The 15537-nt window shown below is 46.1% G+C and overlaps 1 protein-coding gene across 4 annotated transcripts in view; it reads right to left on the bottom strand.

The window, feature by feature from the left end:
• Window positions 1–15537, bottom strand: part of RPTOR (regulatory associated protein of MTOR complex 1) — a 113794-nt gene that overhangs the window by 63229 nt on the left and 35028 nt on the right. For all 4 annotated transcript variants that reach the window (XM_061377191.1, XM_061377192.1, XM_061377194.1 and 1 more), the window contains exons 7-9: window positions 11441–11500; window positions 4058–4158; window positions 2970–3114 (exon numbers count right to left, since the gene is read on the bottom strand). In XM_061377191.1, coding sequence (XP_061233175.1) covers window positions 2970–3114; window positions 4058–4158; window positions 11441–11500 — 306 coding nt within the window. The remainder of the gene's footprint in view (window positions 1–2969; window positions 3115–4057; window positions 4159–11440; window positions 11501–15537) is intronic.

The raw sequence follows: 15537 nt of genomic DNA, 5'->3' as shown, positions 1-15537 counted from the left end.
TATTAGGCCTTTTCAAAGGCTGTGAATATAACTTGCTGGCAACAGCAGTAACATATAAACCATAATCCATCACAACAGAGATGAAGCTGCTGACAGAGCATCAGGCCTCCTATTCTTACTGCACAATAGAGGGAACAACTCTGGAAGTCAAATAGTACAGCCAATCAATATATATTAATATTAATATCTGTATTACAGTAGTGCCTGCAGCAGCCAAGAACCTACAGTGTGAGGCACCAGGCAAACACAACCCACAGCCTGTGCCCAGGAGGGTTCATGCCTGAGCAGGGGAACCAGAGAAAGCCAATACAATAAGAAAGACACAACAGGAATATGTCAGAGCCCAACAAAGAGGGCAAGGTCACTGAGATGAGCTCTCCTGCTTCCTAAACACAGCTCTCTTGGTGAAATGAAGACTGGCAGCTTGTGGGTCAGATTTTCCCTTAAAAGTTTTCACTTTTCCTCAACTACTGGGGTAAAGCCGATGATGAACAGGGAGGTGACAGCGGTCTCCCAGGTGAGTTGATAGAACCACAATTTAATAGGTCAAAATCATTAAAAGCTGTTTCCAAAGGGCTAAACCAACAGAACTCCTACCTCCTGCAGCCCCCCTGCTCCTGTACCACCAGGCCAGATCCCCGGATCATGAGACGTTTGAGCATGACTCTGGGGAACCACCCAGTTGCAGTCACTATCCAACAGCTTGTGTCCAACAGCACAACAGACATAGCAGAGTAATCCCACAGTGCCTTTGTGAATGGAGGAGAAAAGCCCAGATGAGTGCCCAGAGGATAATGGAAGAGAAGAGGATATATACACATATGTGGTGGGGAAGCTATAACAACACTCCACCACTTTGTGAGCAATAAGTTAAAACCCAAGTGAGCATCGCTGACAACACAGCAGCCAGGACTCACTCCCCAAAACACTGACATGCTGAGAATGGAAAAGATCAGTGAAGAGCCTCAAATAAACCAGCAGTCAGCAACCCCTTGCTGCATCATCCACCATGTAACGCTGCGGATGTGGATCCAACGCGATCACCAAGTCATGTTGAAAGTCTCCCTTCTTTCCATGCTCCTCTGGCCAACTCTCCTGCCCTCCAGCCACATCACTGAGGTTATCTGAACACCAAAGTGGGTTTGGAGGCTGCAGATCAGGGATCCATTAGAAAATTCTTGAATGAAAGGTGACAGATAAGCGACTATTTTTAGAAAACGTTTAAGCAAGCCTCAAATTAGTTTCTAAATCCGTCCCTGCTGAAAGTTCACACTAATGAACCCAGCCACCCCTGGCAAAAGTGGAATTTTCCCTTTGCCATATTTGCTTCAAACTGCACGTTTTTTTGGAGGATGCTGAATAAAATGTGTCAAAGGATTCTCTGCTCCCTGGCTGCCTGCTTTGTGTATGGATTTCCCAAGGAAAAGAGCCCTGTGGGTGACTTTTCCTGAGAATTTCTTCTTCTGGTAAATCCTAAAAAGTAGTGATGATGCTGTTAACCTGTGGTATGGTCTGGGGAGCTTTACAGAGGTATTGATAGCACCATTCTGCAGCAGGAGAAATACAGCACAAGCAAGGAATGGACATCTAGAATCCATCACGCTACCATGCAGCTCTATAAGACACAGAACGAGGTCCAGGGATTTCTCCTTTCATTCCCGTGGTTCAGCATGTGAACAGCAACACCAACTCCACGTCAAGCCATACTCTCATAGGAAACCAAAATGCAGGCTTTTAATACGCTGGCAATAAGAATGAATTATACTCCCATGAGGAACTGGAAACAGAGGCTTTTAATATGCTGGCAATGAGCTATAAATAACTCCAGAGATTTACTGGTTTAATTTCAACATTTCTGCAGTCGTCTTCCACCTTTCTGCACCATGGTTCTGCTGCTTGAGATGAGCCACATCCAGCAGCAGCATCACCTCAGAGCCACCATCTGAACTCTGGAGGGTTTTCTGCTCCTCACTGACAAACAGCCCAGCCCCTCATGTCACACAAGGTGAAGAACATAATTTGCTGGGTACAAGCTCGCAGCACACTTAGTGAGGCTGCCCAGCTCCAACTCCATCCAAACCTCCCTGTTGCCTCCACTCTCTTCAATAATTAAAGCAGCTTCACAATTGCCAGCAAACGCCTCCGCAGTGATAGCTTCCACCTGCAACTGCTGGGGGGGCTCTGTCGTTAGCTCGGGGAAACCATGCCATGATTGCTGCTATCAGCCCTGCACTGATCACCATCACTCCATACATTCATTTTCCTCCACAGTTTTATGGAGGAAACACATCAAAAGTGCAGGCAGATTAAGCCCACTCAGTTACCTTCACCTGTTGTTTTATTAGCCTTTTAGCATGCTACCCGGCTATCATCGTCTCCTCCAGGAACTATGACAGCTTGGCTGTACCAGCTTCTACTTTGCCAAATCTTGTACTGTTCTATTCAATCATAGTGAATAAATAAAAGCAAACATTTTTGGTATTACTGTTATTTTTATTATTATTGTTCACGGGACATTGGTTTGACACTCAAACCCCCCTTTAAGAGCTTTTCAGTAACGGTGCCACCTCCACTTCCATTAATCATCCTAAAAGCACCACTAAAAGTTGATAAACTCTGCAGCAAAGAACTTCTTCTACTTCAGCATCCCAAGTTAAGAATTCTTCCCTCAAGTCCTCAGCTCTCCCCACCCTTCCCAATCTGTGATCAGCTTTACTTTGGGAAAATAAAGGTAGCAGATGCCCAACTTTTCTATTTGGAGGGAAAGACTGGAGTGACCTGATGCTGCTGTATCACAGAACTACATTATAATTACACATGCACAGAGATGGCTATAATGCTGCCACAGGCTGTTCCAGTTCTGATCCTGGCTCAACCAGCAAAGCACTGTGCAGATTTCAGCAGTAACAATCTTCCATGACATCTCAAGGCACCAGCACATGCCTCTGAAGCCACTGGCTGTCACTTACCACATGGCGTGCATGTAGGTGGGAGGCAGGCGGGGGCTGCTCACCGGGGTGCAGTTGTAGGATCTCATAATCCTTTCTGCCAAGAGGAAGTTCCGAAACAGACTGGCCACAAGCAGGTCCTGCCTGAAGAGCTTCTGGAAAAGGTCTGCCAAGAGAGCACGTGAGTTACTGGGTGTGTGTCTCCATAGCTTCGGTGCCTCAGGTAACATGCACAAATCAGTTAAAACACAAAAGCATGGTAACACCTTATTCCAGTTCAAGGGACTCTACACCAGCTCTGCAGTGACATGCTGTGACAACTGTTAAAAGGAAATCCTGCCTCTGAGTTCCCTTAAAGCAACACAGCGAGGCTCCATTTCACATTAACAGAATCAAATACTTTTCTGTATCAGGTTCTTTTTTTGCCTTTTTTAGGTAAAATTCCCTTGTTGGTGTTTCAGCCTGAGTTTTCAGAAGTTACCGAGGGAGAAGAGGACCTCTGTGCACTATTTAATCAAGAACTACATACGTGGCAGTTGGCTGTGCTTGTAAGAAGCCAAAATGAATCCTAAAAGATAGCAAATGTGCTCTCTTCCATAGAGGCAAAGATGAATTTAGGTAGTGCTGAGCATCAGGAAGAGTGTAGCAGGAAGACTGTTCACACATTTGGCCACCCATGCTCCAGAGTTATCAATTCAAAGCACAACAGGGACAGAGTAATGGGATGAAGTTAGTGGTGGGGATCCCAGGCTGCCTTACCAGCAAAGAGGAAAGAACCCTTTATTTGTGATACTAACAAAGGCTGGAAGAAAACAGATTGCTCTGTACAAGTACAGCAAGAATGAGAATCATTCAAGCTTAAAGCTATCATGTTAGCACTAGAAAAAGCCCTTCTGGTTTCTAATGATCAGGTTGCTGAAATGCTTCTGGTAAAAAGAGTGAATTAAAAAGTTTAACTAGCCTTGAGATCCAGTCTGATCTGTGCTCTCCATAGCAGGCTTTCATTTTCTCCTCCTGTCAGTGCCTCATTTATCTCACTCTTCACCCTTGTGCTGTGAATAAGCGATGCTTGCTCCTGAGCAGACTCGGTTCGCCTGCCCAAGCCTTACCTCTAGGCAAGACGTTCCAGGCGATGGTGTCTGTGATAGCGGTGAAGATCCAGTTCAGCTCTCCCAGGGGGGTTCTCCTGTCATTCAGTCTGCCCGGGATCCTACAATGGGAAAAATGCCACTTCCTATTAAACCCACACGTTTTGCGACACGCACCCATGCGCTCCTCTGAGGCTCAATCAAGGCCCACCAAATAATTCCAGACCTTAATTCTTCACAAATAATTCATGTTGCTGACAGACTTCCCTTATCCAAAGTCTATCACATTTGAATTTGCTTGGGAGATGAACTGCCAGATAAAGGATGATAAAGCAGGAATCATTTACAGGTAACTGAGCTAAAGGAAAATGTCTGGGAAGACATCACAGGGATGATGTGGAGCTCTGAGATGCAATGGAAATGCCTTTTTTCTTCTGAAGTACCACCCAGCTTCATTTTAGCCATTATTCACTTCTTGCTGAAACATTTAATAATAAATACTACAAACCACTTGCTCACCACCTGCAACATCCCTGTGTAAGAACTCCTGAGGCATCATATTCCAGGAAAAGAACAGTTATTGTTCTTTAAACATTTATTATTCCAAGCACCAACACACCATTCAGCAGCGGTGGACAGCACTGTCCCACCAGGAATCTTCTTGTTCCCAGGATCCTGCTTTTATAGGCTGAAACAAGTCATCCAGGAGCAGAATAAAGATCTCATGCTGTATCTGCTCACCAGTGAGGTCCAAAGACACTCCAGGACCAACATGTAATCTGATTTCTGTGATTGCAGAGACTGAAAATCAGGCTGCCCTGACCCAAAATCAATGCACACAACGCTGTTTAAAGGAGGAAAAGCTGTGAGCTGGTCTTCAGCATCTCCTGACCAGCTTTCCTCACCCACTTCCTAACGCTTATTTGCTTCTCCTAAAAACACAGACAAGAAGAAAAAACCCACCCACGACAAACAGACTCAGCCTGGGCTCTCTTATTAACACTCAGACACAGAGCAAACACAACCCAGTGCTCTCAAGCAGAGCCTCTTCCCCTTGAGAAGGTATCAGAGAGGATGGAGAAACTTCGGAAACATGCACCCAACCCAGTAAGACTTCCTATGATTTAATCCCAACACACCCCAGCTTCCCTTCGGGAACAAGTTTCAAATATTAGAAGTATCAAGACAAACTACACGAAGCCCTTTCTCTATAGCAACTTACTCTCCTGCTCTGTACATTAGCACCAGTTCCACACAGGTTCAGATGAAGCATATTCCCTTGTATAAATACAGTTTGTAAACCAGCCTGAAATTAACATCTTATAAAGAATCCCTGTCTGTCTTGATACCAGAGGAAAACCCGCATCTCTGAGCCAGCATTTGTTAACCAAGTCCCAGAGCAAGCAGAGGGAACCCAAGGCCACTGCTCTTGTGAGGATTTCACATCAATATTTGCATTGCAGAACACCCTCTGCAGCATTTCCAAGTCAGAACACGACTGAGTAGATGATGAAAAGATCTTTGCCAAGATTCCCAGCAAACCAAACGCTGAACCTAAACCATCTGATGGCCACTTCCAAGGCAGTTTTCAGCCAGAAAGGCTGCACCATGGCATGACGTTACAGCAACCAACCACAACGTGGGCCAGAGTCAGAAGAGAGACACAAACCAATGCACTGTGTGTTTCTTCACACACTTATAAACATCTATTTGAAATAATTAATTATGCTCTTTTTTAACATCACCTACCCCTTACTTAAAGCACAGGTCATTTGACTTGTTATTTCTGTATGGTTCCACTACACAAACACACTGTCATTTTTCAGGTAAAATACTTTAGATCAGTACATTTCCCTGTACAACCTTCTCTTTCTTCTTTTCCTTTCTGTCTGGGCACGCATCTACAGAACCAGAACGTCACAAGGCTCCAGAAAGTCTTTTTCCCCACGAGGAACATTGCTGTCGTCCTCATACCGCTTCTCCTGATGTCTTTCACATTAACGTCTGACAATCAGCGAGAGCCTTTGACAGTGAGGACAAAGCAGCCCTCATCTGTAAAAACTGTTCCTGAGTGAGGGGAAGAAAAGGGAGAAAGGGCAGCACGTCCCAGCTGCTCGCTGCAACTGCACATCTCCACACTCTCAATTGTTTCTTCCATCAACTTCCCGACAGATGCCTTCACTGAGACCAAAATCCCAGCACTCTGTTGTGCAAAGTGAGGACTACAAAATGCCAGGGTCACGGAGGAGCTCGTGCAAGGGGCAACCATCAATCACCTTGTCAAAAACTCAGCAGCCTCCCATGAATCATTCTCACTACAGGGGAAGCATGTGCCCCAAAGGATGCCAGGTTCTCCCTTCAATGGGCTCCATCGGTATCTCTTCTTTTGGAATGTAATACACACAAGTACTGGGATATGCAGTATCATACTTAGATTTCAGAACACAAGCTGCTTTGGTACTGATGTATCAAATACCTGCCCACATTCACAATGCTTTTAAACAGAAAATAACACAAGAACACTTCCCTTTTCATTCCTCCAGGGGAAAAGAGACACCACAGCAATCAGTACCATGAGCAGGAACACAATAGAGTGCTGTGGACACCTAGAACCGGCAAGAGCTGGTTAGACAGGATCAACACAGTTCATGTGCTCAGAGACAACATGTTCTCATCACAAAAGGAGGGCAGTGAGGCAGGTGGCAAGCCACTGGGCTCCCAAAACCTTGGGAACTACTCAAGAAAGACAAAACCTCTGAGGTTCTTCAGCCACTTGTTTGAGAGTGCTGCAGAGCTCTGTACACCAGTGCTCAGTCTCTCATCTCTCCATACGAAGACACGAATGAAGTGTTGCCATGAAAACCACCCTTTCGAGTGCTACCTTCACGCCGGATTTACAATAGGCTTTGCCTACACGAGAGCCTGATACCCTGTAACAATGGTGAGAAAATGAAACACTCCATTTCGATAAACCTCAGTTTATTACAGAAGAGGAACTTTCCAGAATAGCATCTTCAATAGCAAAGTTTTGCCTCAGCTCAAGTGCTAATGAGGGAGGTATTGGCAACAGGCAGCGTGGCACGGCACCCTCTTAGACCAGGGCTAAAACCACTCAGCACGACACATCCTGAAACATGCTCTAACGCCGTCTACTGAATCTTCTAGGAGAAAATAAAGGGGCTGGAAGGTGCCTGTCTCGCTCAAAAGGCAAACTCAAAATGATGCTTTTCCCACTAGAAATGAAATAATAACTATAAACCCCCAGGCTGCAGCGTTTCAGCATGTGAAATGGTTGAGCAGGTACCTGCAGGGACATCTCACCTTGTGCTACTCGTAACGACAGAGATCAGGGTCCTGTCGACAGCAGAACCATTGCTCTGTCTTCAGCTGCCTTTATGCACTTGCCCAAGAGGCAGCAGGATTTGTCCCTGCCCAGTCCTGCTGAAACAGAGCTCTTTTCTAGTAGCCAAATGCCTTTCCCCATCTAGTTTGAATCCTGATGATTTCTAGCAAGCCTCTGTAGCAGCAGCTCTGGCAGCATCTCCTCTCATCAGGCAGCAGGGTGTTCCAGGGCATTATCAGTATCCTTTTAGAACTCAGTATTGATTCTTGCTGGAAATACCATTTCAGTTTAGCAGCTGGCCTCGTCTCCTTACACAGCAACACCCATTTTGTTTGCTCAGACCCAAGCACAAGCCAGGAAGGTTATTCCATACCTGGGCAGCTTTCGTCCTTCTGACCTTTTCAAACAAACCATTTCCAGTGACTTTCCACACAACAAACTCTACCCAGACTGATGTGAGGAATTCAAATGGTCAGCAGAAAGCTGCTGGTGGTATGAAGCTCTGATGGCCCCAGGCGATGCTAATGGATCCCACCAGCCACAGGGGCAGGACACCAGGCAGGCAGAGGAAATGGCACTGGAAGGGACTGGAGCTGCCAATAGTGTCTACTGGGATCACCCAGGGAAAGAATCCTGATATTCCTCAGCTGCTCTCCTTTGCCTGCCCTGCCATTTCTCATCCTCAAGGCAAGTGCTTAGCCAAGTCCTGAGAGCACACACCAAAGGTGGTTGTTAGAGCACAGCAGCAGTTCTACATTTCCCCCACTTACACTACCTTTGCCATATAACATCGTGGGATTTTATTTTCCTACTTCATCTTTCAAGTGGCTCCTACTGAACCATTACTCATCAATAACCAACAACATTAAAACATTCATAATTTCCAGTCTGTGACATTTGACAATGCTTAAAGTGGAAGCAAACATTAATTTCAGTCTCAGATTTGTTATTTCTCATGGCTTTCAGCAATGGGCTTTGTGCTGGTGAGTGACAGCAGAGATGGGCTCTGCTCTCAGCACAGCAGCAGCTCAGGCTGCAGACGCAGCTCTCCCACGCTGCTCCTGCCTACGTGACGCAGAGCTGACAGTCAGAAAAGGTCCTTTCTCTGTCACCAAACCCTGAGAGCAGGGCCGAGGCTCCCTCCTGCTTGTGAACGTGAGCTCTGGTGCCATGCTCATGTGCTCACCTGAGAAGATGGTTTTCTAAGTGGCCTCCCCAGAAGCACCAACAGCCCCTGGCTCACAGCGAGCTTTGTTCAGAGAATTCCTTCCTCCTGTAACAGGGACCCAGAGGAAAAAAAACCCCAGGAAGCAACATCCCACCCTTGCTCTCTGGAGAATGGGACTTCAGGAGGGAGCCTAATGCAGCCACATGGATCAAAGCGTCATTCTTGTGCATCCCTGGCTCTCAGCACCCAGCTTTGTATTCCCACCCTACACCAAGTGAAACGATTCCTTAGGGTTTTTCCCAAAATGTTTAAAAAGCAGATCACAGCCCCAGTTCATCCCACTCAACAGCCACACAAGTTGTGCCAACAGAGACAGGTGATCCAACAGGACAGGCCAACCAAGGCAGTGGGAACACCCGACATCAATGCTACCACCAAAGGGCTTTAGGAAGTGGCAGCCCAAGGTTCCCAAATTCCCAGTACTTCACCGACATCATTTTCCTGTCTGGCTCCAGCAAAGATCCCTGTTTTTAAACTAGGGATTACTTTGGCTTCATCTCCAAAGATGTGTGATCTAACCGCACATCAGGATACACGCCAGGCCCAGTCATCAGGCCCTGGGTTAGCCCAGACAATCAGCAATCTGAGCTCCTCACAGAAGGCACAGCCTCAGTCAGTCCCCAGTTCTGCAGCTTAATTGCCAAATAAACTCCTTCACCAGTTTAAAGACAACTAAATCATAAATTACAGTGTACACACAGCCAATGCAGGAGGCACTGCAGCCCTATCTCGAGACTGGAATAAAACCCACGTATTTCCTGTAACTGGTACAGATTGAAATAATAATAATATCCCCAGGAACCTACTTCTGGCACACTTTCCATGAAAACAGCCCTTAAAGAATGCACATTTCCTGTAATACTGACCTTTAAGAACTAAGAATACTGAAGAGAGCTTCTTTTGCCTGTAAACCATTATTTAAAGAGCATTTAACGCTCAGCAGCACATCCGAGTGTTCCATGAAGCCAACTCTTAAGCTACCTGGCTCAGACCTTCCCTGACCCTTGCCACATGTTCCTTGATTAGGTACACACTTGCAGCAATGTTAATTGCAATTAACATAACACTGTCATTGCTCTGGAACACATTTAGCCAGTGGCCTGAGGTGACCCCAGCCCATGCTGGTGATGCCCATCACACCCCAAATCCCTGTCAGGCCACCCTGAGCACACAGCAGAGCAAGGCGAAGCCCTGGGGAGGTTTTACATTTCCCTCCTGCTCCTCATCTCCTGAAATCCGAAAGGAAAACAAAGCCCACCATGTTTTACCATGGCTTTCAGAGAAAACAACACCCAGTGGTGGACCCTCTCCTAGGCTGCCACATCTCTGCAACTGCCCTGATGCTGCCTCTGACTGATGGGATCCTCTCTCTATTATTCTAGTTGTAAATTGAAAAACTGTTCTTATTTGGCAAGATTAGTGCCTCTGAAGTACAGCTGTACGAGAATCATTACTCAGCTTCCCCAACTGAGATGAGGTGGGATAATCAGGTTTTCACATATAAAATGAGCATGATTAAATACCTCAAGACTACTGATGAGCCCGACTCTTCTAAAATACATGTTGTGGAAGAGTGAGTAGCACCGAGAAGCATTTTTAACCCCACCTGAATGTAAAACACGCAGGTTAACACGGAGTGATTTACTGAAGCAAAATCTGAACAAGAAACGTTCGCAGAGGCAATCTTAGCCTCATGGCTTCTGCTGTAACAGGTAATTGCGACTGGCAGCAGGAGCAGTGAAGGATTCCTGCACCTCGCCGCACCAGGCAGCGCCTTATTAAAGCACCAGGAAGTATGATAATGTATTTCTATTAAGAATTCACGCTTATTATGCAGATTCCTGTTCTCCTGACCCCTTCCGGGATGCCCTTCAATTCTTCAGTCTCCATCCAACACAAAGGATGCTACCTGGGCTCCGGACATCCGTGTGGCACAAGAGCTCTAATTAATCAACAGCTGCATTTCTAAGTCAACATTTCTCAGAAATCACATGAATGATCCCTAATGAATCACTCCCAGGCAGTTTGTGTGTGTGTGTGTGTCTGTGTGTGTGCATCAGTGTTCCAAGCACAGGGCATTCAAAAGCAACCTGCAGGGAGCACAGAGCTACTGCAGCTCATGGCAGCCAGCATCTGCTGCTGGTACATACTTCCCATGAAAAAAGATAGAAAATCATGAAAATCCTAAAACCCAAGCACACAGTGGACAATTACTATTATTAATAGTTCAAAATCTCCTTTGTTTGTATAAACTGAATCTGACAAACAGTTGTCCTGGTTAATCAGTTTGCCTCAGCTGCCTGACAACCAGTAATGATGCTCAAATATCACCTGGATAAAAGAACATGTTTCGTGGTGTTACATCTGAAACATAAGAGCACCATCAGACAAAGACAACGAGGCCAGCACAGTGATGACGTGCCAAACCATTTTTGGCTGTGTGTTTTCCTGTTTCTGAGCTGGTTTTGGTGTCATGGGGTGCTGTGCAGCTCACAGGGCTGGGAGCATGGCTCTGCTGGGCAAAGCCCACACCAAAACCTGGGCTGGGCTCCAGAACATGGCCATGACCTGTGGCTGTGGTTGCCATCTCCCTGCAGCCCAAGCAGAAAAAACCACAGGACCCAAAGCTCGTGGAGCCAAGCAAAGCCCCACTTGCTTTGACGACCACAGTTTATTTCAGCACACAGGAAGGCAAGGAATGACAAACACCATAGGTGCAGACCTGAAAAGCTTTCCAAAGAAATCTCCTCGCAGACAAACAAGAGAAATGCAAGAAATAACATGGAAATGAAGAGGGACAGGGGATAAAGAATAATCATAAAATTTGGCTTACTTCTCTATTAAATCCAGTGTGACTCCTGGCACCAGCCTGACACTCTTCTGCATACAGAACCTGTGGGGAAGAGAATAAAATAAAACACACTAATTGACTATTTAATGACAGGGTTCTGCGAAAAGAATATGGAAGGAGGTTTCCTTATTACAGTGCTTCTGCTTTTAAAACAGTGTTTGGGTAGCAAACTTGGCTACAGCATAATAAGAATGAAGCAAAGCCCTCAGTGTTTGTCACACTCATGATTATGCGGCGATTTCCATCGTCAGGTGTCAAAACTGGGGTATTGTAACTGTCACAGTGACAAGTTTTCCAGCCCGGAGCAGGGGAAAAGGGCTCGCAGTCATCCCGCACGGTCCCTCGGGAGGAGCAAGACGACACGAGAGCCAAGGAGGTTTATGCCTCTGGAATAATGATCAGCGTTGGCTGGGCTTCCCTGAAGAGCTCTGGCGCTGCAGGCAGGGGAGGGAGTGCAGGAGGGAGCGACAGGGATGCTTCAACTCCAAACGCCTCCGTTGTTCAATTAAAAAAGTGCTGACTCCATTTCCTCAGCACTCCACAAGCACTGCTTCGGGAAGGCCAGCCCTGGAAACACAGGGCCCTGTTGGCACTATGCTCCCTGTGCCTAGAAAATCCCCCAGGTGCCTAAAGCCAAGCGGGTGTGGGAAGACAAGACACTGCCGGCCGCTTCCCAGTGTGTCTCACTCCTCCAGCACTCTGGGATGTGCATTGTGGCCCAGGGGACAGACCTGGGCAACAACAGAGCTGGGAACGAAAACCAGCAAATTCCTCTTGAGAAATGACTTCCTCAGAGGTTTCACTGCATTCCCAGCCCCTTTTCCCTGTACTTCCAAAATCCACTCTCCCAGGAACAGAAGATCCATGGACAGTGCGAAGCAGGAGCCCAGCTGCCCCCACCCCTTGCACAAGCAGGAGCCCTTGAGGTCTCAGGTGATGGTTGGTGTCATCAGCACAAACATCAGGTGAACTATGTTAGAGCTGCACATAAACACACCAGTAAATGCCAGGATGAAAGAAGAAAACAGAAATAAACCTAACAGCCCCACTGGTTCTGCTCAGGTATCCCAGGAGGGTTCTGAAACGCAATTTAGTTTCTCTAGATAAATTTGGGACCAAGGACTGGCTCAGGTAACCCTCAAAAATCTCAAGCAGAAATAAATGGGTTAAACCCCCTCCACTTTAAACACCTGCTTTAATTGATCCAACAGAACATGAGCTGTCGCAGCTGAAGTTTTTGTTCCCATGCACTTACAAGGTTGCTGCACCCCCATCCTGGTGTACAAACTGCACACCTGAGCCTGAGCAGCTCCCAAACCTTTCGCTTCTTTGTAGTTTGGGGGTTTCCAGCACACTTCAGGAGCCCTATTATTGCCCTTTAATGAGTGGGACATCATGGTTCAAAGCCATAGGGTCCTTCAGGCAATTCAGACAAGCACAGCCTTCTCCCTGATGTGTTAAATCCTGAACATACAATTGCAGCTGGTTTATCTCTTCAGGGATTGAAGATAGCACCAGCATATGACGCACCACTGATCCTAGCATCCAGTATAGCTGCTTTTTGCTTTAGACAGCACGAGAGGCATGGATCTGCCTGAACCGGGGCACCAAACACACACTCATTTCTGCCTCTTCTTGCAATAGCTGCATTTATGTCCCGATTAGTGCATGTCAGTCAAGATTAACAATGCAGACAGCTTATCTCTAAGCTTGTCTCACAGCTCTACGTAGTTATAACATATATTTGGAATATGTCAGCTCACAACAGCCGCTACACATGAAGATAATCAGTACCAGAATTCATACACTGGGTTCCCAAACTGTCAGACCATACTGAAGTCTCATGGACCACATTCAGAAGCGCATAACGGACCCGGATTTCTCTCACCAGCGCTGGCTTTTCTGCCCTGCAATCAGACTGAAGCTGCAGGCCCATCTGATGAGGGATTTTTGTCCATCAGTTGTTTACTTACAGCAGAGAGCACAAAATGGGATGTACAGGAATGTATTCATCAAACTTTTATTTGCCCATAAATTCAGTCTATGAAACCTCATTAGCCTGTCAGTCTGGAACGGCAAAGCCAGTGCATTTCCAAAGCAATTCTGCAGGGCTCGGATCAGCCCTGGTAAAAGGGTGAGACTGAAGCAATGAGAAGTTTTAATGACCCAGATTTCCATCTCTATTTCCAGTTAACTGTCTGCTTTAGGACACCAACACAATTTGCATCAAGCAGCTGGAATGCAGGAGGAGGGTCTGGCTGTGCATGGATTCTGTTAACAGCAGTAACAGCGCTCTGCAGGCAGGCACTTCTTATGGATAAAACCACAACTGTAATAATGCCAATCAACAGGGACTATAAAAGGAGCATAATCTTCATCAGAGAATAGATACGTGTAAGCAACACACATAGATTTGATTTGGTTTCCTACTCCATCATTGGATTTGAGGTAGTAGGGAATGCTGTACTATCCAGAGTTCACATGGTGTCTACCAGCACCAGCCCCTTGCAGAGCTGAGGTGAGTTTTACACCCATCCCTAGCTGCATTTCTACAAATGCATTTCCTGCCAGACACTAACAAGACCCAACTCTGAGTATCTCATGCTTACGCCACACGTAGCTCTGCAGGAGAGCCTGCCCTGAACACCCCCTCAGCTACGTTCCCATGGAGATGAGTAACAGAAAATTCCTGAGCAGATCATACCATCAAAACAAACCCCAACCTTCCTCAGTGTGCATGTAAAAAACCCACATCATAAAATCCCCCACAACACCCAACCCCAAAGCCCCTCTCACACAGCCACAGCGTTTTCACTTCAAATATGGCCCAACTGGTGAAACATGCCCCCAGTAACCACAAGGGAAAAACAACACAATGCTTCATTTTTACAACAGAAGGAGAAAGTAAGAGGAAAAGGATTGTAAAACCATGAAAGAAGCACCTACCTGCCTAATGTACTTAGAGGCTTGCCATTCCTCAGCTGAAACTCCAGGCTACCCTCCCATTACTTCAGACTCCTGGTCCATGAAACCTGGGTCAGAAAAACCCTTTCCTCCCCAGCTCTCTCAAGCTTTCCCCTGAAACTATTCCTAATGCCACTGAGGCTCTTAGCCTGGCTTTTGCACATCATCCGAGACATCTGCCTGTGTTGACAAGCTGTGACTCTCTTCTGTGAGAAAACACCCTGCGAGCTCATGAAATCAAACCTGGGATTAAGGAATGAAACAAATCTCGTGCTGCCCCTCACACGAGCAGAAGGGATCAGTCAGAGGCACTGAGCAGCTGAACCAGAACCTGCTCAAGTTAACTCGCTTCATTGGTTGCTTATTTAAGTCAGAAAGTGTGTAAGAACTGCAAATTATTCTGAGTGTCTCCAAAAGACAGCTAATAGCTCCTGAAGCTGCAGTGACGCCACTGCTTACCACTGCTGGTAAGGCTATAGGCATCCCCCTGCTTTAACCCTGCCTAGTGAATGCCCTCAAGTTTTTCATTCTCAATGACACAAAACCTTGAGAGGATGGAGTGAAACGTGCTGGTTAGGAATGAGTCAGTGAGGTACCAGATTCCTCACACCAGCTCCATGATTACTCATGATCCTCTCCATTGCTGGGTAAAAATACTGCTCCTGGAAAGCTCTCATAGCAGCCTTTGAGAACTTTCTGCCTAATTAACTTGGTCTGTCATTCCAGAGCATCTTTCTTTGGTTTATCGCTCAATTTCTTTCACTACAGCATTATTTAGTGCTACTGTATTATTTACAGCAACTGCAATATTTGGAATATGATTTGTACAAAGGACAATTTACCAAAAGTTATATTGCACTATGAACTATTTCTGCTCTCTGAAGAAGTAGATACTTAATTCCCAGAACAGTAAATCCCTTAATCTAAGCAAACCTAGATATTGAGCTGGAAACTAAAACGTAATAAGTAGAAGATCACAATATCTGCACCTTTCTAGTTCTGATTAATAAAATGCTGTCCCAGATGCATAGTTCAAATCCTGTAATTCAATATTGCAGAGAACCTTCAGGTTGGATTAACAAAGCTATCGTTTCAACAGCCAAGCTACCCAAATT

Source organism: Neopsephotus bourkii, unplaced genomic scaffold (genome assembly GCF_033783945.1).
Source record: "Neopsephotus bourkii isolate Nb327-2 ecotype Australia unplaced genomic scaffold, CSIRO-AGI_Nbou_v1 NB_1749, whole genome shotgun sequence".
Lineage (NCBI taxonomy): Eukaryota > Metazoa > Chordata > Aves > Psittaciformes > Psittacidae > Neopsephotus > Neopsephotus bourkii.
The sequence above is the reverse complement of the archived record's forward strand: the minus strand, read 5'-3'. Positions and strand labels throughout refer to the sequence as shown.